Below are 23,579 nucleotides of genomic sequence, written 5' to 3' on the forward strand. Positions count from 1 at the left end.
AGAATATTAACAATACAGAAGCATTTTTACAGAAATGTACAGTTCATAAATTACATCATTTTTACAGAAAATGTCTAATACTTAAAATACTAAATACTGTGAAGAATACCTAATCCCATATTGTTACGAAAAGCAGGAGTAGTAATTTAGAAAGGACAGAAAAGGTAGCACATACAAAGGTCTATAACAGAGAGGATAGTGGGAGGAGAGGGAAAAGGAAGAGAGTAGTAGATATGGGGGTAGAGGGAGTCCAAGTGCAGAGGCTAGTCTAGGTAGGAGCTGAAGAGATAGGTTAAAAATCAGAGTAGATGAGATGATAGGGTAGAGTGAAGAAAGTTAGTCAGGTGTACTACAAGAACAAAGCCAGTGTTCTTGGAAGTACAGTTTAATTTTATGTTTGAAGAGAGGCAAAGAAGTAATTAGTGTTATATCCCTAGATAACAGATTCCATATCCTACCTACAGAATTTGTGAAAAGAGAGTTGCCAGCTGAGTTGTTGGACTTTGTAGAACTGATCAAGAGTTTACAGGAGGATCTAAGGGAGGTTAGATTGTTGTAAGGGATTAATAGTTGAGAGAGTGTAGGGTTGTTTCCAGGTTGGTGCAGTATTTTGTGGGCAATAGTGAGTTGTGAGACTGTAAGGTAGTTTTGTAATTCCAGCCAGCCTAAAAGTCTCAAATTATGACAGTGATGGGTTCTGAAGGGTGGTGAAGCGGGCAATGTTATTGTAGCAAATGGCTAGTTTGTTTAGGTTAGCTTTCTTAAGGTTGGTAAAGATCGGAGATGCATAAAATAAAGTGGATAAGAGATGAGAGTGGGCGATAGTAGCTCTGGTAGCTGGGGTTAGAAATGTTTTAATATGGTATAAGGATCCTATTTTTCTGTTAACTGATTTGATGGTGGTGTTGATGTGATGATCAAAAGTAAGATTATTATCGATAGTTATTCCTAACAGTTTAGTTGTAGAGTCAGGGGTGATGACAGTGGCATTATTAGACAAGATGGTGAAGTTTAGTGGGGAGGTCCGAGAGGTTGGGGAGAAGAGAAGTAGTTTGGTTTTTTTAGCATTAAGAAGGAGATACCGTCTAGTAAACCATGTTTCGACAGTGGTGAAAGTATTTTGAGTTAGAGAGATTAGATCTGAACAGGAAGATGCTGAGCAAATAATGGTATAATCGTCAGCATATTGGATACAGGTAGCTTGAGGGATTACTGTGTGAAGGTCATTTATATAGAGGGAGAAAAGAAGAGGACCAAGAATAGAGCCCTGAGGGACTCCAATGGAAATGGGCAACAATGATGAGATATGGTTATCCCAGAGAACAGCTTGTTGTCTGTTTTTCAGATAAGAGCTAAACCATTTAATGGCAAGATTATCAAATGAGAGGGATACAAGGATATGAAGCCAAGAACAGTGGTTGACCATGTCAAAAGCTTTGGAGAGGTCAATGAATAGAGCAGAAGAGAGAAGGTTATTATTGCGGTTACTATTGATTGTATCTACAAAGGAAAGGAGAGCAGTGGTTGTACTATGATGGGGTCTGAAGCCATGTTGACAATTAGCTATAATGTTGTGTAGTGAGAGGTATTGAACAAGTTGCTGATGTATACATTTCTCCATAATCTTTGCTAAGGGTGAGAGAAGAGCAATTGGTCTAAAGTTGGATTCAATATAGTTACCTCCTTTGTGTAGAGGGATAATATGAGAGACTTTCCAGATATCGATAGTTCCTCTTGGATTGTCCTATTGATGAGTATAGATATTGGGACTGCAATTTCTCTGGCTGCCTTTTGAAGATAAAGAGAAGGGAGTTTGTCAGAAGAGGGAGTACAAGGTTTCAGTTTGTAAATAAGTTTATAGATGAAAGAGGTAGGGATAGGTTGAAAAGTGAAGTTGTGAGCAGTGTCTATTAGATTATTTGGGGGATAGAAGTTGTTAGTGTTCAGTTGTCTAGCAAGAGTTTGAATGGATTCGGAAAAAAAGTTAAAGTTGTTCCTGGTGACAGGAGTCTATTGACTGATGACCAGAATTGTTTAGGTTTATTTAGGTTGGTTTGTAGTACTTTAAGATTCAAATAAAGAAAGTCAGAGCTGTTTCTATGGTTTCTCCATTTGGCCCAGACTTTATTTCTAGAGAGTATTAGTTTCTTAGTTTCAGGAGAGAGCCATGGAGCTGTGTTTGCTTTCATTCTAATGCTGGAGCATGTCTGTCAAGAATGTCGAGGAAGGTTGAGTTAAAGCATCATTAAGTGGAAGTGATTTAAGGGGTTCCAGTTACAAGATTTGAGTTCATTTATTGTTCAATTTTAATAGGGGTTTAGACAATCTGTCTTTTCTCTAATACGTATGTTGATAGTACAAGGTTTGAAGTGCAATGTGGCTTACTTTTACATCCCTGGTGACTAGCGATCCCTCTCCGACCATAGGTCTATTATGCTGCAAAACTGTTATTCGATTAACTTTTACATATCCATGGTGTATGGTGTCCCCCATCAATGTTGCAGGACTTGCTCATTAATCAAAGGGATATTAGAGGCATGATACCCCCTCCACACATGCACACATGTTCACATTCATACACACACACACACACACACACACACACACACACACACACACACACACACACACACATACACACACACACACACACACACACACACACACACACACACACACACACACACACACACACACACACACACACACACAGACGCACACACACACACACACACACACACACACACACACACACACACACACACACACACACACACACACACACGCAGAGAAAGCTTTCTGTTTGGGCATCATGCAGATATGAAAGGAAAATATTAGCACTTATTTGAGATTCAAACCACAGATGGTTTTGAAGTTCTTAACAGGCCAGTGGCAGTGTCTCCACCGTAGAGTGCTGGAAGTCTTATGTTCAAATCCCAACAGACTTTTATCACTGCTACTAAGCTTAGCTCCCCATATGGAGAAACCTAATTTCTACTGATTATGTCTGTGATTTAATCCTTTACTTGGTAACCAAAGCTCATTTTTATAGCTGAGGAATGAGACAAATGCTGATCAGTAAAGTGAGAGTTTTATGCATTAGCACTGGCAATAAAAATTAACATAAAACAGAAAAAGAAACCTGCAGCTTTTTCTTTAGCTATGTCAGAAAGTTAAGAACTAGCACCAGTAATGTTGAGCTAGCACACAATAATACTGTCTACTCTGATCCAAAGGAAATAGTTAATATCTTAGCCAACAAATTTAACATAATTTTGTCTCCCCCATTTTAATTATTCCACAGAATCCAAAGTCCCAGTGACCTCTATAAATACGGGAAAACAAGTCCTCTCAGCCCTCCAGAAAAGTTAAGAAAACCTCTTCCATGGACCCTAATAACATACCAGGTTGCCTGATTGTCAATACCAAATATGGCATGTCTGAACCCCTACATAATTTGTTTATTCCAAGTATCTCCTATGATTGCATTACACAAGTCTGGAAAATAGCCATTGTATTGGCAAGCAAGCGTGGCCTTATCACAGACACTGGTAACCACTAATCACTTAGTCACACTAGCCCCACATACAAATCTATGCAATGTATTATCTCTGACATCATTATTCTGGAATTCGAAACTCTTCGAACCCTGAACACTCATTATCCAGCTCCAAAACACTAAATAGTGGTTATGCAGTACACATAGCATTTATGCAGATATTATTAACCAACTTGTAAATCTGAATATAAACCATATGTTATACACTTGTCCAACAGAACCCAAGTGGTTAGAGTTGCAGGTATAATTTCGGAGTGCAAACACATTACCAGTACTGCATCACAAGACTCACTAGTAGTGTTCTCTGTTTCTCTGACCTTTAAGCCAACATTCCTAGTCTATGGTTCTCTACATCTGCAGTGTTGTTTCTCATCCTTCTACTGTCTCATAATTGTTGCAACATGGGTTAGACTATGTTAACAATTATGCAAAGACAATGGTCTCAAACTAAATTTGAAAATGTAGTATAGTCCATTTTAGTAAACAAAAACTTTTCATATACCATATAGATGACATTCCTCCAGACAGATACAGATGTAAAGGATCCAGGTACTATTATTAATAACACCTTATCTTTTGGCCGTCATGTCATTGTAGCAGTTAAGAAATCTTACTATCTGATTTACCTCATTCCCAAATGCAGCTCTAGATTCACAAAAATTTTAATCCCCTTTGATTCACCTTTCATCAGAAGCATTATTGAATATAATGTCCTTTTTGGCATGGATTTGGCTGTCTATGTTACTCAGTTTGAAAGACCCCAGATATTCCTAAATAAAAAAAAGGTTAATGGCCTGAAAACCCTTGGTTATCTGGACAGACTGGAAACCCTCTCCTTGTACTTACTGTCATGTAGATCCTCTCTGGTAATCGGTGTCTAGGTTTTCAAGACATGAATGACCCATTTCACAGAACACATGATTCTTCAAATACCCAGTTAAAGGTCTTAAACCTTCATCAGTCGATAAATGCAATGTGATGGTATCACAGAGTCATATCTCAACATATCCCTTACCTCTGAAACAAACTTGCAGTACATGCCTAGCAGAGCATTATCCTTACTACCTTCGTGGTTAACATAGATAATTGGATGGACAATATCAAAATCAACCCTGGTCTATTACGTGTTGCTCTCACTGAGAGAAGAGGGAACTCTTGAATATGGTTAATTGGCTAGGTTTATAATAATCTGTAGGCTGATTGACAACTTCTTACCTATGTCATTCTTCTGATCCCCTATTCCATCACTCATAAACTAGATCAAAAGCTACTTAAACTCCTCTACCTGGATGCTTCTTTCCACACATATATGCAAAGAACAGTCTACTGTTTTGCAGGAGAGAGCCAATGCCTCTGAGTTAGCAGTGCTGACTCTTATCCCAGCTAATTATATTCAAATGCAAAATGTTTCACTGCATGCTGGAGATGAGAGTCATGTATGGCTAAGACAGTAACATAATAAAGCTTTTGACACAATTCCCCACTCAGACATTGTAGAAAAGCTAAATAAAGTGGGAATAAACCCCCATGTCACCCACTGGATTGCTAGCTAGCTTGCAGATAGGACACAGATAATCAAAATAGGGAATGTAACCTTCACAAAGAGACCCGTTACCAGTGGAGTCCCCCCCCAGGGTTCTGTGCTGGGACCTTTCCTGTTTAGCATCTAATTTTCTGAAGTAAAAGCCAATATCAAAGGGCTCTGGCTAACTACGTTTGCAGATGATTGCAGGCTAGGAGCAGTCATTGAATTCCAGATGACTTAGCTATCCAGCAGGAAGGTTTGTCTCAAATAAATAACTGTTGTCAAAATCATGGTCTGAAACTAAATGCCAAAAAACACATTTCTGTATCCTTTGGGAAGTCATCTACCCCAGGGAACTACCATATTGACAATATACCCCTAAGCGTTAGCCTAAGCGTTCAGATTTGGGACCATATGTGGACGGTGACCTAGCTTTTGAACAACATATGCCTATTGTTGTAAGAAAGTCCTTCTATGTTGCACAGCTTATAGACAAGAAGATTGTGTCTAGATCTAGAGATGTCATTAGGCCAGTCATTGAATATAGTGCACCCTTTGGTAAGTACCTGTTCAGACATGCAACAACTGGAATGCCCACAGAGATACCATACTAAAAGAATACAAGACCTGAACAACATATTCTACGTGGGCAGACTCAAGTCTTATCAATATATTCAGTATCCTACAGCTTGCTCAGAGGTGACCTGTGTCTGGCATACAAGGTATCCTCTGACCCATTACTGATAGGTTTACTGCATGTCAGCAAGACAAACAGCATCAGAAATACTCAGTTTTTGGCTCTAAACCTCTTCTACAACAGCAGCAGAACATTGGAGGGACAGGTATATTTTGCAGAGGATACCACTGGTGTGGAACAGACTCTCTATCCATATAAAGCAAAGTTCATCGTTGTCCATTTTCAAGTCAGCTTAGATCGATGGATGGGAAACAGAAAATTTATCCTAGGACTGGCCCCTGTACTACTAAAGGACAGATGCAGCTCCTGAATGTTTTACCCCATGCATGGGTCGCCTGAAATTATCTATGGTATGATCCCATTTATTCTCATTAGGGGTAAATCAAACATGGGATGTGAGGGCCAGTGTATAACCAAACAGGATGGGTTATTTTGAGCACAAAAAGGTAAACCTGATAGGCTTATAATGGTGTACAAGGGCAACTAACCTAGTACTTACCTATGAATCTATACTTTGCAGTCAGGAGAGATACAAGTCTCATGTGCCCACACTTGCTACTTCTCAGAGCTTGACTATATCTTGATATCCTTTCCCTGAAAATCATAAACAAGAAGAGAGGCAAGGCATACCCTTGGTACATTATTGCTCCCTCTTTGAACATGTGTGATTGAGGCATGCCTCATGGTTCAGTGATCAAACAAAAGTTATATAATAAGGTAATTGCACATTTCATCTCATAAAAAAAAGATGTAACTACTGGAACTGGGCTATGTTCTAATGTGAACTATAAGAGGGATGCACATTATTGATAAGAAAATTACCAGATATCATTAGATGCCAGAAAAGCACCTAGCAAGAGACAAGAGTATTGCTGATAAATATTTAACTAGGTATAGAGTTAATAAAGCAATCTAACTTCTTAAAAATGAAGAGGAACCCAATTTTCACTTCTCAAATACAGGGCCAAATAGCACACAGCCATATAATTCAGATTCAGTACTGTTAAAGAATTTTCCACAAAAAAATTCTAGGATATGTAGTAATACTGTATGTCTTCCCTTGGTCCACAAAATGCAAGAAGAAAGTACTTTCATGGTCACTTCAATATCTGTAAAAGGACAAAAAAGTGATCTACTGTTCCATTGCCAGAATAGAATCTGCATTGCTCTTCCTGAATCAGAAGCTTGTCTATTGGGCAAAATCTTATTTCCAGCACCCTGGCATAAGCTTTCTTAAGGGGGCTGTTCAGAATAATTACTCTATAACTGGAACACACTTTCACAGTTTGCCAGCCTAGGGCTATTTTATCAGCCTTCTCTTTAATGCTAAAGAGGCATGTAAACCATGATACCCTAGTAATGTCAAGCACCATAAGTATTTTCGGTGAGATCTGATTCAGTCCTACATAGTCTTATCAAAGTGGAACTGCTTGATCACCAGAATGACTATAGAAAGGGAAGCAGTCCAACCTTCTACTTCTAGTACTGGCTTACCAGAGAAGGGAGTGCCCACTGCATTTGGGAGTATTTCTCACAGAGTTAAAGGATGCTGGCATAGATAAAAAACTGCCTACACAGAAGGAATCAGTGGACTATGCTAAATGTAGCCCTCTCATTTGATATAAAAGCTTTGAAATAGGTACTACAAGACTTGGTACTCATTTTTAATATTTATTTAAGTGATACTTTGGTAGGTCCATAAGGAAAAGCATGTCCTTTTTTAATGATAAATCTGGGTTGATAAAAAAAGATGAAATTTGACTTGGCAAGAGTGCATGAATGGTCTAAAATAATGGTGTTCAAATTCAATTAAAATGTGTACAAAATGCATATGGAAAACAATAGCCCAAGGAAGATGTCAGCAAGTGTGCGCAGTAACAGTAATAGTAATGAAAGTGGACTGGGGCAGTCATATCAAATTATTTAAAGATAATATAAGCAATGTGATGAGGCAGTAGGGGGGGCAGGTGGGATAATGGGACAAATGAGAAGAAAGAACAATAATAGGAAGCTTATGTTTTTTACTTTTTTATAGATAGATAAAACCTCATGCAGAGTGTTTTGTGTAGCTCTGGACACCTCATCTTCACAAGAATATATACTGGACAACACACATGGTTTGGAAACTGCAACAGATGTCATATGGAGAGGGATTAGAAGGACCTAGTGTTCACAGCTACAAAGAAAAAAAACAGGGGCTCATAGCTCTCAACCTTCCATCTCCAAAATGAGGAACACTCGCCTTCGTAATGTGGAACAAATGGGCAAAATTTGGAACACATACTAATGGCTTACTAACAACTTCAACTAGGAAGGTCATAGGATGGTTAAAATGTGCTGGTTTTACTTATAAAGAAGATCCAATAATGAATTAATATGATTAAGTTCTGTTTACCATGGATTTCACTTAAAAAAATTCCTAACACTGAATGTGTGACAGACTGTTTCGATGTGGAACTTTGAGGAACTTGGAGGAACATGAACTTTTTAAGACCCCAAATAAGGTACGTTCCTCATCATGAGGTACACTTGAGAGGTATGAGGCTACTCTAGAAAATTGCAAGTATGTCAAGAAAGTCCAGAAAATATATAATTTAAAGATATACAATGGATACGCCTGATCAAAAAAGAGAAGTAGATGGCTTAATCCACATACTCTAAACTTCAGGGTAAAAACAGTGACTCACGTCAGAAATTCATGGGACAGACATAAAACAATTGTTATACATGCAGGACAATAAGTTGTTGATTAATCGGGGCACCATCTTATCCAGTAGGAAGAGAATTAAGTAGACAAGGGGTGTCTGGTTAAAGGCATTCTAATTCACGTTCAGAAAGCATGTTTATAGAGGAGTTTTTATGAACTAGCTGACCTACTCTGACCACAAACTATGCAGATGTTAAGATGACATCATCACATATATTTCACTCTTGGGAAGAAGTTTGCTCAAAATCAAGCATTCTTGGTATGAGAAGAATACACCACATTTCAGAATTGTGCCTTCTGCAAATATCCTGAATGTATTCTAAGGCAGTTTTCCTTGGAGAATATAGACAGAGCTTGCTAAACCACAGTGGAATGGGCAATGGTAATGGCCTTCTGGGTAAACAGTTACATGGGAACAAGCATCACATGGTGCCTAGCCATCATACCTCTCAACCTCTTAGAGAAAAAAAATCTGGACAAAGCCATAAATAATGGTGGGACAAAGGCCCACTTTAAAAGACACTTTAAAATATTGTTCTTACAAACTTAGAAAGACAATAGAATAACAGGTTTTGCTCTAGCATGCATTTTCTGAAGGGTATGAAGTCTGACTCTCAAACACCTGCCATTATTTTCTGACTTCAACTCTCAATTATTTTCCAGAAAAACACAATTTTATGAGAAACAGACCAAAAATATGAGGCAAAAATCTGGACATTATGCGAAAATCAGTACAGTTGAGAGTTATGCTAGCCATACAGGTTAGGTAACACAGAAATGCAGACTGAAATGAAACATAAGCACTCATCAATATTTACCAGACTCAATGTTATCCCACATTATCGTAACATAGTCATCTCGATCTGCTCGTGATTGTTCATGCCAGAATCCAAGAGCATGGAAGAACTCGTGCTCAATTGTTGCAAGTCTGTCACAACCTGATCCAATTGAAAGACTTTGCTGCCCCATTTGGCGGTTTCCAACTTTTGATGAGCATCTATAAATATGAATGAATAAGTGAACAGGTGCACAAATACATAATTCATTTTTTTAAGATTATGAAACATTATTAAGCAAATGTGACAAAGAAGAATTTTTTTGCTTGTTAAGAATAGATAAATTATTTTAGCATATTATTAAACAAATTGTTACCTAGGGTAAAGTGCTGATCACTTTTATTTGTTCCACAGCCATGTTCTGCATATTTTTTACCTTCTGCCTACTGTCAAAAATCTTACAACCCTCTTCTGCTTCTGTCCCTCCTGCTCCCCCTTCCATCTTAGTTTAAATGTGCAATCACTAAGAAGTATCTTTCTAACAGTACTAAGTCTATCACCTGCACAGAGTTAGTCTCTCTTTTCCAGGTCACCCACCTCCTCTTATCAGTTCCAGGCCTTTCTCCTTTATCCACTCTCACAACTACCCATTTTATTTCCTAATCCTCTGATTCATCTGCATGTTGGCTTTTACTAGAGGTAACCCTTCTAAGAATACTATTACCCACCCCCAGCATCACTCTGCCACCTCCCTGGCCCAGATTGTTGCCACTTCAACTGTCTCCTCTGACAGATCATTAGTGACTACATGTACAAAAACATGCACCTAACCCCTTCTTTGTGACCACATTGATCACCTATTCAGATATTTATTGAGACTAAGTGCCAAGACTGGTACTGGTGAAATTTGGTTTCTCCTTTATCACTTTTCTGGACTCCTAATCAACTTTGTGACTGAATATCTGGCTACCAAAATCCTCTCCTCTTCTCTTTCTCCACACTGAGTCTCATCTCCTTCACCTTGAGCCTCATGCCCTACCCATGTAATCTGTAACTTTTCCACCGCCACTTCTGCCTTCCTTTGTCCATCTCATTGTTTGTGTAACTTGCCATCCCCTGCATTGCAGCTATTCTCTTTTCCCACCCCTTCTGTTCTCTTCCAAGAACATCTGTCCACCATTTTGTCTCTTTTGCCCTTTGTCTCTTACATACAGCTGACTGTCACTCCCTGCCTACTACTCTTCTGCTCACATTGTGGTGTCGACTCTGAGGCTGCCACTGTCTCTTTCTCTGTGTATCACTTGTCACTGCTCTTTAAATCTCTCCTTTAACTCTGGCTTCTTTCTTCCTATCCTCCATTTAATGGCTGCATCCTTCACTTTATTGACTCACCTTTCTATGAGCCACCTCACATACCTGTACACTTCTGACAGTGTCTACTCACATCTTTCTGCAGTCTACCTTTCTCTTCCTATTTGTCCCCCATTGTATCCTTATGGCTGACTTCCTGTTCTGTGCCTCCTTCTTTCCATTTGCAGTCTATCCATTTGTGGTTGATTAGCCAGTTCACTATCCTCTCTCTAGCTCCCATATTCTACAACTAATGTGCATCATTCTACTGCAGACTCCAAATTCTCAACCATCCCAAAGCTTCCTGAGCTAAATGGCTGCCCCACATCTTGAGCACTGTCTTCCATTCTGTTTCTCCATCCTGTACTACTCCTTTCATGTCTTATTCTTGAATTTTGTTCTTATTTATCTTATTTTAATTTATTTCATTTTATTTTATCAATTGTATCCAGGTAGGCCTTTCTTGCTTTATCCTTGGCTTGTTAAGACAATGCCAGACATGTGGGAGACTTGCCCCTATTTTGGGTTCCCTGTAGCTGCGCATCGGTTCTTCTCCTCATCCACTACATATCTCTCAACTGTCCAGATTCTGGAGTGACATCTCTACCTTGTTTTAAAACATTTGCTCCATCCTTCCTAAAACTGGAAACTATTTTGAGAAGTTTTAAGTTACTAGTACCAGTATTTAAAGCATTCTTAATTTGGGGCCTTTTCCTTCCTTAATTTTTGTTTGCTGTGTCCATAACTCTAGATGTAAACTATGAGAAATATGTCCACTGGGTATACCAGACAAAACTTAGCCTTCTCTGTCCTATGTCTAGGGATGGTGAGGAGATTGAGAACCCTGGGGTGGCATCATACCGCTGCCTGGGAATGTTTTCTTCCTATGTTCCCCACACCCTGCGCACACCCAGTACCATCATGCTGGAAGGCAATGCAATGGCTGTCAGTGTTGAACTACCCACCACAAGTGACTGGCATCAGCAGGACACCCCATCCACCCTCTTGAAGAACCTTGTGATTATTCCCAAAGTTTCCAGTAGGGAAATCAAGCTAAGTTAGTGTACCCTGAGAATGCACACTTCCCTCCTGTCAAGATTAGCATGCATATCCTTCCCTGCCAGCGCCTCAGATGCCTAGGCCCCTAATGAAACACAGGTCACATGGGTTGTAGTCAAGGATTTATATTCTAAAGCTTAACTTTCACATCTATATGCATAGTGATTTGTATACAGTTTAAAATGTGACTTTTGTTTGCATCCTTACTTTTCATTTCAAATATCAGTTACATGCATATTTTATTTATAAAGACCCAGTGCTCTGTGACTATGGAACTATGAACATAAGCAAATGATATGAAATTAAAAACTTCTATAGTACATTGCTCATTGCATTGTAGTGTTAATGCAGCCACTCAAACTCAGAATCTACGTATCATTTAATTTACTGGCTGGTCAGACAGCATTACAGTGTATCATACATCCATAGAATCATAGGCTTATAGGAGGTTACTAGGCTATTGGTCCTGAGGCCTTTATAAGCCTAGCCAAATAAAAAAAATAAAAAAATCAAGTCATACTCAGTTACTATTCTTCTTGGCTACTGTATTTTACTAGTAAAGTCAAACAGCTGGTTAGGAAATAGCATGCAACATTGCAACCCTCAAGTGGGAATCCTACTACTTATCATCTGACAGGTAATCAAAGCTCAGAATGCCATGCTGTAATAGCATCTATACTCAATTAGCAGTGAGAAAGTGAATATTACATTTGCCTTACTTTATGCCTCTTTTCCAAGTTTATGTGATCTTGGAGTTGGTGTATATGTCTAGTTTTTGGTATGGGGGCCCTGCCCTAAGATAAGGGTTGCAATAAGGATTGTTTTCCCTAGTGAAAAATATTTTTTTCTTGTTTTATAAACTTGGGAGTGTTACTGTTATGACTAGTGACCTCTGAATGTTTTAGATTTTTGAAGGTCATATAATCAAATGTCAATTAAGCATCTCACAGCTATTAATAACAGACACGTAAACCAATTAAGTACTACGTGCATGTTCACTTTAGGAATGCTGTAGCTTTTGGAATGAGAAGAACATTTAGACTTTACCAATATTCTTTATCATGAAATCATGAAAATGCATTGTAACTTCCATAACACTGTTATACTCGGCAGGGTACAGTAGAAACCCTCAGGCCCAGACAGTATCATTACAACTCCTTGTTGCAGTGCCATACAATGCTGCCATAAAGTAAATAGAAGTGTTAAAAAAGGAGAATACGTAGAAATAATAAAAATGAAGTGAAACATTTTACCCGCTTCCTTTATACACTGATATGTAATTCTCTTCGTTTGTCCTCTGTTTAAAGTCAATGCAGGTTTTAAGGCGATAGTGTTCGAATGCTTGAAGGATAAGAGCTTTGGCATTGAGCTCTACAAAATAAGAAAAAAATATTATATATTAATGATACAGAATTTACTTGGAAATGCAGAAGCAGAAGGTAATTTTAGATTTTGTTGTTTCATGAAAGATAATGGTTAAATTTAAATACACAATACATTCTTGTGTTGAAAGAAAGGAAGGAAGAAAAACAGGATAGTGCATCATAACTAGGAATATCTTATTTAGTTATTTTTACCAGATCACATAATTAACCCATCTGGATTTTTTCTAGCCATGAATCAGACAGAAGGGTAAGGACACATGCACATTTATAGGTTCATAGGTAAGTACAAGGCTAGCTGCCCTTGCAGGGCATTTTAAGCCAAGCAAATTTCACTTTTTGTGCTTGAATTAACATATCCCAATTAGTTAGAGGTAATTCCATGGTCAATAAACATATATTACCCCTATTAAGTATTCATAGTTTTGGAGGTAAGGAAAAAAGTTTCTGGGTGAACCAGCTCAGATAAGCTAATAACATACAAATTCCACATAAACAGTGACTGGTCAAGCTTTGAGCTTCTATAAAGAAGTAATATTAATCATTATAGTTTTATCTCCCACATTCCGCTGGCATGGCTGTATAGCGTTTATTATTTTTATAAGATATTAATCACTGTATCACTCCTTCAGCCGGGTACTAATACATATCTTCCTGTGGGTTATGATGCGATTGTGCAAACATGTCATAAAACCAACTTCTGTGCCTTAGGAAACTCTGAGAGTATTTTACATCTGCACATAACCCTAGCATTCTTCCAGCTCCCAATAAACATTATCAGAGTGAATATATAACACAAGCATTTACCTAAGTGGCTAAAGCAGTTGGATAGAAATCTGGAATATGAATTTGAATTCCATAGCCAGTTTTGCATGCACTGAGGCTATAAACTAGTCATTTAATTGTGTCTCAGAATTTCCTCTTCAGCTTTCAAAAAAATCATTTACATGAATAAGCATTGCAAATGCATGAACATACAAATCCATAAAAACAAAAAGGCTTTTTATTTCCATGGTCCATTTTGATGTTGATTGGAGAGGCTGCCTATGCATCAATAATCATTCATTCATTCATTCATTCATTCATTCATTCATTTATTCATTCATCTACCATTTGTTATCTGGATAAGTAGGCTGCTCCTTGGGCCTTTTTAGCTATGAACAGGGCTCCAGTTTCAATTATGACCATCCAGCCCCCAAAGTGAAGTAATGTCTTTGAATGATGTTGTATGGACTTTTGTCACTATAAAATAAGCAGTCAATAAAAAGAGATGAAAGGAGATGATTTAACATTAAGCTCTAATAGTTACATTACTTTACACAGCAACTTTGCTCATCTATGTATAACATTTATGTTTCCGTGCTCTGTATCAGGATTTATATAGATTTGCTACCATTAAACTTTCATTTTTTGGTTGTTTTTATAATTAAATATTTTTAGTTGGTTGCTTTTTTTGCTGTATATATCTAAGTTTTCTTACTTTTCAACTTTATGTTGTGGATATTCTTCCAATTTATGCTGTGGACACACACACACACACACACACACACACACACACACACACACACACACACACACACACACACACACACACACACACACACACACATATCCTGGAGTATAGTGCAATAGCATGGCATTCATAAATCTTGGAATTACTGGGAATAAACCACAATGTACACTATATTACATCACAATAATATTGTGAGAAGAAGAAGACAGTTTACCTACTCTGCTCAAATTTGCAGCTGTCAAGTTTCATCTCCCTGCCTTCCTCCCAGATATGCCTGCTGATGTATCACCCATTTCAGTATTCCATTCAGCTCCTATTCAATGAAAAAATCTCATTTACAAGTTTAAATATGACCCAACTATTTGCATGTCATATCTTCTTGCCCTTTATCTTTTTTCTTTGATATCACCCTTTATGATCACCTTTAATTATCTTATATATGCGTGTTCTTTCACGCCTTTCAAGTTTCTTTATTATAAAAGGAGTGCATTCCCTAAGCAATCTTCATACTCCATATGCCCCATCCCCTTATCACTCTTGTTTCCTTTTTCTGTACCCTTTTTGGTTTTGCTATCCTGTACTTGACCTGTTCCATGTATAAGAGTACAGTGAAATTTGTCTCTTTAGTTTTTAAGTCCTAGCATATACTAACAGTACTTTGTTAATCATGGCCACAACTTCCTGAGCACAGTTTGCCTGCCTATACCTGATAACCTAGAATTTCAGCAGCCTCTACCTCCAGATCATTTTTGTTAGCAATCTATTTGAGTTGTGTCTCTCAAAATGAGTATACCTTCTCAAGATTAATACACTTCTGATATTTGCCCAAATTAAAACCCAGGTGCCATCTGGGCCCTGTGAAAAATAACTTTAAATCATTCTCCAGCTCTTTTTCTTAATCTTCTACATCAGCCTTAGCTTTAATGTACCCACAAATGAATAAATCATATTTCAGCACCCTTAGCTATATGCAGAATAAATAGATTGTATAGTACTGATCTCAAAACACTGACCAGTGTATCATCCCACTGGTCATTTCAGTGTCCTAGACAGAATGTCCCTCACCATTAGTCTTTTTCTTTCCCTTTAAACATCTCTGCACCTTTTGGTGTTTATTGTATCACTCTTAGTCCCTAAATGTTACCTACAAGCTCTTTTTCTGTGAAATATTGTTAAATGGCTTCTTAAAATCTAAAATGATCCCCTTCACTGCTAAGCACTGACCAACTTAGCTGTACTTCAATTGTAGATGTCCTGGAATTTTTGAGGTACAAACTCTTTATGAAGTGAGACTTACCTTTTGTTGCTCTTCAGAAATGTCATCTTTATTTCTCTAAGAATCAGTTATTACTTATAAGATGATACAGATACCATGTAAGGTGCATTAAAATAATTTTTAAATATTGCCATAATGTTATGCAGGTAAGGAAACTCAGTGTTATGTTAACATTCTTGGATAGACAAATAAACAGAATTCAATACAGGAATTAACCAAAAAAGATATGATGGGCCGGATAGATGAATGCCTACACTTATTGTGCACTGAATGTACAGTGTGCAGTGAATAGACAACTATTCATATAGCATAACTTCTACTTGGTTCCTCCTAATTTTGTTTTCCTACTGATTTTCTTGCGGCCTTAACTATTGTAGGGGATTCATAAAATTACTACAAAGTGTAGACTACGTGGATGCTTAGTATAATTTTCTGAATGAATAGACAGCCCAAAGAATGTGGTAAGGATGTTCTTGAATACAAATCATGTACACTTAGTGTAAGCATTTAAGAATCCAGTAAATGGACAACCCTGCATCATTGCATTTCTTATTAAACTTTAAAGAATCATCTTCCTTAAATATCTCAAAGAAGACAACAATTTTGTATAATCATCTAAACAAGAACAAGTCAAATATTACATGCAAATCAGATGTAAAACACTGAAAAACAATATTCCCTCTCTTATAAAATTGCCAACTTATAATTTGAGCTATAAAAAGAATTTTCAAAATTTTAATGACAGATAATCTTGTGGAATAATTTTAACATGATCCTGTCAGCATTATATACAAAGCATCTGTAATAAACTCCATGAAAAGGACTGGTGTCTATGTTACACAACTATACATCTTATAGAATAACCTGTAAAAATATCAAAATTTTGACAAACACTGATTAGATCAAGGTTACCTCCCATGCCAATGACAAAGGTTTCCTTCACTCATTAGATGCCCTCAATGGCCTAGTAATTTAACAGCACATTACCATAATCAATTGTTTCATCAGTGTATTACATAACCCATTTGATCAGATAATTGGCTATCATAAGTAACATGCAATTAAATCCGTGTATTACAGTCTATACATGACCAATGCTGGGATACCTTCCATCTCCCCAATCCTAGAATTCTAGCTGAATTTCTTTAACTTAATACATTTCCATCTGAGTAAAAATGTAATAATTTGTTTGTGTATCTGTTTTTGTGTTTGTTTGCATCTGTGTAAAAATCCTTTTATTTGTATTTTATTTTGTGTTTTAAACTGTAAAAATGTAACAGTTTGTTGAATGTCTACCAGGTTCCTAAGAAAATGGGTTCAATGCTCTACAACCCTATGAAATTGGCTGACCAGCTTACTGTACTTTAACTTACAAATGCCATGGCCCTCATTGTCATGATCCAAAAATGTGAGCATAACTAATTCAATAGCATTGCATTCACAATTACTCAGCTAGCTTCTCCTACCTAAGGCAGTATAATGTCATCATAATCTAGGGTAACAAGCCAGAGTGTTCATCTGCGTTAGGATGCCCAAACAGTAATCCAGTATCTTTTTCAAAGCAATAATTAAGTCATTCCATCAATCATTTCAAGGAGAACTCAACCAGTTAAATCTAATAAAATTTGACCCGTACTTACGTATTATTGCAACCAGATTTTTGCTGTTGCGAATTTCGCTTCGTTGAATACAGACAACTGCATGAAACATTGCAAAGTGTTGTGCAAACTCATTATTTCTGGCAAAAAATCTCTGGGCTACTTTCATGCACATAAAAAGATGAAACAATCATCTTCCCTTTTTGCGTGCATTACAGACGCACGCTTGAATTGTAAGGGATGCTGTCTTAACTGATGAATGGAATATTTGAACTGTGAGGAATGAAGCCCTCACAGAAGGAAAACACAGACACATGAATGATGTTTTGGGTAAAGTAATACTTTGTTAAAAGTGTGTACACAGAATGGAAAACAACCATTGCAATGTGAAAGTTGAAGAACACTAGTGCTGGTAACATTTCAGGGTGGATAATGTTCACAGGTTCATAATAGTCTAACTCCCATTGCAAGCCTAGCCAATCATCCCTTGTGAGGCTCAAACCCTGCACCTTGTGTTTGTAAGGTAAACACCTTAACCATTAGGCCAGATAGCTGATTATGGGTGCTTGATTAAACCGTACTAAGAAAAGTACGGAAAACATGTTACTGGCTGATGATGCTCTTCTTCCTGTCGTTACTGCCATGTTTGGACCTAAGACTGTGTGTAAAAATTGTTAAAACTAAAAAAAAGTTATGCATAACTCCTGTGTCTCTGCCTTTCAATGTGGGGGGGGGGGGGTGATGAGCAATTGCAGTGAGTAAGACAGCAGCCCTGACAGCTGAAGCATGTATGCACTTTACTGCGAGCTGCATGACATGCTGGCGGTAAAGTGCATACCTAAACAGTGATATTAACTTACTCATGTTTTGGGTGATAACCCTGACTAAAACAACTGTCAGTGTGAAAGAAAAACCATAGTCTGACATTGTCACGCCATGAACAGTTACATTTCCACATCGGGAAACAACAGTTATTATTGCAAAAATCTGGTTGCGATAATACGTAAGTACCATTTGAGCTTTTGAAACTTTGAAAATATAAATAAAAAATAAATAAAAACAAAAAATATTTTGCTAAAATCTGTTAATTAAATATACCAACTTGGAGATCACATTGCAGTGAGGAAAACAGTAATTATACAACGACCCCCCATTAATATTCAAAAACTTGCACGCTGATTGGTCGGCATGCACGTTGTAAATCAGAGTTATAGTAACGGAAAAAGGTCTGGTCACCCGGACTTTTTCCATTACTATAACTCTTTTTTTACAGCAAAGGAGAATGCAAGATCTCCATTGCTTCACACTGTCTCGCTATGTTAAACTCCTTTAACATAGCGAGACAGTTTGTAAAAAGCAACAGAGATCTTGCATTCTCCGTTGCTTTTTTCAAAACTGTCTCGCTATGCTAAATGGGTTTAATGTAGCGAGACAGCTTTAAAAAAGCAACAGAGATTCTCTGTTGCTTTTTTTAAAGCTGGCTCGCTATGTTAAACCCATTTAACATAGCAAAACAGTTTGCAAAAAGCAATGGAGATCTTGCTTTCTCCGTTACTTTTGGCCACAGCTCTGATGTACTGCGTAGGCATACGCATACGCATGTGCAGTACATCAGAACTGCCACAGAATACCAGACAGCTGCGGAAGGGCAGCAGGGAGGCATTATACAATGCCATTATTTAAGAAAAGTAATTCTTTTTTTTCTTAAATAATGTCATTGTATAATACCAATAACCCATGCCTGGGTGTGGGTAATGCTGGATTTACCCACGGTTGGCTTTGTTTGGCCACTCGGGCTTCACCCTCGTGACCAAACCACACCAACCGTTGCTAAATCCAGCATTACCCACACCCAGGTGTGGGTTATTGCTATATTAAATGTTAACAAGTTTATGTAAAGAACTTTTATGTAAACAAGTGGAATTTCTAAACATGTACTCTCATTAGGAAAAAAAAAACTTTTGAGACTGCAGAAAATATCAGTTTACGTTTAATCATACAGCTGCAAGACTGTCTAAGGCCCTGTGCAAAATGAGATCTCTGCAGCAAAGTAACTTCTGAGAAATCATGGTCTTCACATACTGGACAACATCATGTTCCCAATGTAAAAGTGTTATCTGACTGCACTGTCTTGAGTTTTTTTCTCACTTTATTTGAAATTCAGTTTGAGGCATTAGATCAAAAAAATCATTTTGTTGTGTGCTGCAAAGCAATTACGTGCAGGTTGATCTGTTTATCAGTGTAAGTGAATGGATGTGTTCTGTTCATTCATACTGATTACTTACATGCAGCATATTTTTGGTGACATCAGCAGTCAATAGGTAACGGATTTTCCCCCTTTTTCCCACTGTTGTGTGGTCTTGGAGTTGACATATATAAATAGCAGGGTTGTATGGGAAGGCAGCCCCCCCAAATGGAAATACAGGGGTGTTTGTCACTTGCCAAATCACTGATTTAGGTGGTTTTATTTATTTTAAGGAATTTGTGAGTATACAAACACCTGTTTTTTGCTCCTTACATCCCGTATGTAGGGAGCTGTGCTCCTCACACCTGCTATTATAGCATCCGATATATATATATATATATATGTGTGTGTATGTATGTATGTATGTGTATATATATATATATATATATATATATATGTGTGTGTGTATGTATGTATGTATGTATGTATATATATATATATATATATATATATATATATATATATGTGTGTGTATGTATGTATGTATGTATATATATATATATATATATATATATATATATATATAGATCATGATATAGTGGAGAAAATGATCTCACCCAGGAAAACCCAGTACACTTCGGTGAGCTCATTTTCAGTCAGCTGTACTGGCTTTTCCTTACTTTGGTAAAAACAGCATTTCAATATATATATATGGGTGTATGTTGCTTCATTGAAATGGCAACATATCAAATTGTAAACAACTGAGTAGAAATGTTTGAAATAAAACACATCAAAAATAAGAACAAAAGTAAAGTAAAAAAATAGAACTGACAATAACACCAAATAATACATTAAGAAAAAGCACAATGAAACAACAAGTTCAATTTATTAGTAAACACAGTAAAGTAAATTATTTTGGAAGGGGGCAAGCCATCCTGACCCCTCATGTGGAGGCTGTACCTCTACACTCACTGTTAATTATTTATACCAACTCCAAGATGGCACTACAGTGGGGAAAGGGTAAATTCACTTATCCCTACTACACTGCAGCCTTGCACATGAATTAGTTGATTTTCAATCATATATCCTGGCTTTCATTCCATTAATTATCTATAAAATGAAAATAAAACAAATGACTGAAAAAAAATCACAAACATAATATTGATAAATCTGATTTATAGGTTCATAGGTTCATAGGTTTATACTAGGCTATCTGCCCGAAGGCATTTATAAGCCTAGCCCAAAGTTTTGTGGCTTACGTCACCCCTTATATGAAAAAATACTGTGCCCATTAGTTTGTTGTGCCTCTGTCCAGCAGTGACACAGAGATGATTCCCGGGGTAAACCTACGATCTCCCATCCACAGGTCAAGATTTCTCTTGAACAGAGCCAGCGAGGTGCTCTGCCTCACATGGACCGGGATTTTATTCCACAGCATAGGGAGTCTCTGAGTGATAAATCTATCCCTCCAGCACATCCTATTTATATCCGTTCTAAGGTTTAAGTCGCTTGCTCTAGTGGTTTTGGTGGATTTGGATTTTTTGAGGAGGAGCATGTCTATTAATTCCGGGTTGGACATGGCCTTGTATGTCAGGCACATGTCACCTCTGAGCAGACGGTATGCGACTGAATAGAGCTGGAGTTTCTTCAATCTGGCAGCATATGACAGATTTTGGAGTCCCTTTATCCTTTTGGTGAGGAACTTTTGGGGTCTCTCCAATTGCTGCAGATGTCGGGTGAGATACATCCCGAATGGGGCATTGTACTCGATCATTGGTCTGATAAGTGAAGAGTACAGGGGAACAATGACCTCACTAGATCTGGATGTGAATCCCTTCATGATCAGGTGGGCAATGTAGAAGGTCTTTCTAACCACTTTAGCAACGTGAGTGTCAAAAGAAAGGCCACTGTCAACCTGGGTCCCCAGGTCCCTGATAACCTCTTCTGTGCTTAGTGGATTGCCACCTATATGGTAGCTTGGGGTTACCTTGTTTTTCCCGAAGGGTATGACTATACATTTTTTGGTGTTTAACTTCAGGCCATGGCTCTGGCACCAGCTATATGTTTCCGTGAGTCCCTTCTGAAGGATATCCGTGTCCGATGCACTTTCCACTATGGCACCCAGTTTGCAGTTGTCTGCAAACTTTGTCAGCCAAAGTCCTCCCATGTTGGCCTGTACTTCTGAGAAGTAGATGCTGAACAATAGGTGGCCAAGGACCGAGCCCTGTGGGACACCACTTGTGACCGGCTTGGAGTTTGACATAGCGCCAGCAACTCTAACCCTGTGGGTTCTGTCCTTAAACCAGTTTGCAACCCATCTTGTGACATATGGGTTTACATTTAAGCTGGTAAGTTTTTCTACAATACCCGAGTGGGGTATTGTGTCGAAAGCCTTTGCAAGGTCAAGGTAGGCTGTATGGACTGCCTTTCCCTCATCAATGGCCTTGGTGACTGTTTCGAAGAAGTCGACCAAGTTCAAAAGGCATGATCTGCCCTTGACGAAGCCAAACTGGGTCGGGTCCAATGTCTGCAAGTCCCCTATATCTTTGTTTATGAGCTACATTATGATCCTCTCCATAGCTTTGCAGACTAGACTTGTTAAGCTTATGGGGCGGTAATTACTAGGGTCCGTAGAGGCACCGCCTTTGTGGAGTGGGACCACAGTTGCCGTGACGCCACTCCTTGGGCACGTATCCTGTGGTAAGGCTGAGATTAAACAGCTGCCTTATGTGCAGGTTTAATTCCTCATTTAGCTCGTGTAGCACACAGCCGGGGACACCATCCGGTCCCATTGATGCTGTGTTTTTAGCTTTAGAGAGAGCAGCTTTCACCTGCACATTTGAGATGTCTGGGAGGCTACACTGCTGGGATAGTTATCTCTACTTTAGGGGAGAGGGGTGAAGTTTGCACTGAACCTGTCTGCCAGTATGTTGGCAATGTCTGTGGGTTCAGTGATTTTGTATCATTTTGGACTAATTCTGAGCATATCTGGGAGTTTCCACCCAGGTTACTAACATAGCTGAAAACGCCTTATGATTGTCCTTTGAATCCATGGCAATTTTTCTCTCAAAATTGGCCTTAGTTGATTTTATGAGTGCTCGTATTTTTTACTAATAATGATCAGGGGTGACTTCCCTTTTATGGATTTTTTCTATCATGTAATAGCTTTCTCCTCTTATTGTAAAGTTTGTTAATGGCTGGGGTCCACCAGACTGGACGTTTGCCCTTTGTGGAAAGAGTCTTGGTTTTATTTGGGATTGCCTGATCCATGCAGTCCTGGAGGTGTTCATAGAAGGCATTTGTAAGGGCTTCCGCAGCTTGGGTTGTGGTTTCCACTGTCTCAGGGGCCTTGAAGGATACCACACCAGTCTTGAGTAGTTTGAAGTTTGCTTTAGAGAAGTTCTTCACTGTGGTCTTTTTTGTTTGGGGTGGGGGTGGGATGTGGATTTCCAGTGAGATTAGTTTATGATCAGATCTCACCAATGAGGGATATACTTCTGGTGTGGAGCATTTTGTCCCCATGTTTGTGATGATGAGATCTAGTATATTTTCTCCTCTCATGGGAAACAGTGACTAGTTGTTCCATGGCATTTGAATTTATGAACTCCAGGAACCGTTGGGCTAGAAAGTTAGGGCTTGAGTAATGTTCCCAGTCTATATTCGGGTAGTTGAAGTCACCCAATATGATGGTGTTTGGAGATACATTTATACCCTCCAGTGTCTTCAGGAAGGCTGTGTGGGGTTCCTGAGTTTGAGAGGGTGGCCTGTAGCATGCTACAATTTGTAGAGCAGTTTTGCCTATGGTTAGTTGCACCTGGATGGTTTCCGAAGCTTCGTGCGTTGCCACCAACCTGGAGGTGTGGGTATCCTTTATGAATATGGATACACCCCCTCCTTTTGTGGTGTGGTCCAGGTTTTGGGGCCGGAACGCATGATATGAGGTAAAACCTAA

The 23,579-nt window shown here is 38.3% G+C and overlaps 1 protein-coding gene across 1 annotated transcript in view; it reads right to left on the reverse strand.

Annotated features, from left to right (window-relative positions):
- LOC122797071 (meprin A subunit beta-like) overlaps positions 1 to 13,137 on the reverse strand; it is a 275,902-nt gene extending 262,765 nt beyond the window's left edge. Inside the window, exons 1-3 of the mRNA XM_044065846.1 lie at positions 13,092 to 13,137; positions 12,927 to 13,044; positions 9,307 to 9,485 (exon numbers count right to left, since the gene is read on the reverse strand). Coding sequence (XP_043921781.1) covers positions 9,307 to 9,485; positions 12,927 to 13,044; positions 13,092 to 13,137 — 343 coding nt within the window. The remainder of the gene's footprint in view (positions 1 to 9,306; positions 9,486 to 12,926; positions 13,045 to 13,091) is intronic.
- Between the last annotated feature and the right edge of the window lie 10,442 nt (positions 13,138 to 23,579).

This window comes from Protopterus annectens, chromosome 3.part0 (assembly GCF_019279795.1).
Source record: "Protopterus annectens isolate FY-2018-M chromosome 3.part0, PAN1.0, whole genome shotgun sequence".
In the NCBI taxonomy this organism is placed as follows: domain Eukaryota; kingdom Metazoa; phylum Chordata; order Ceratodontiformes; family Protopteridae; genus Protopterus; species Protopterus annectens.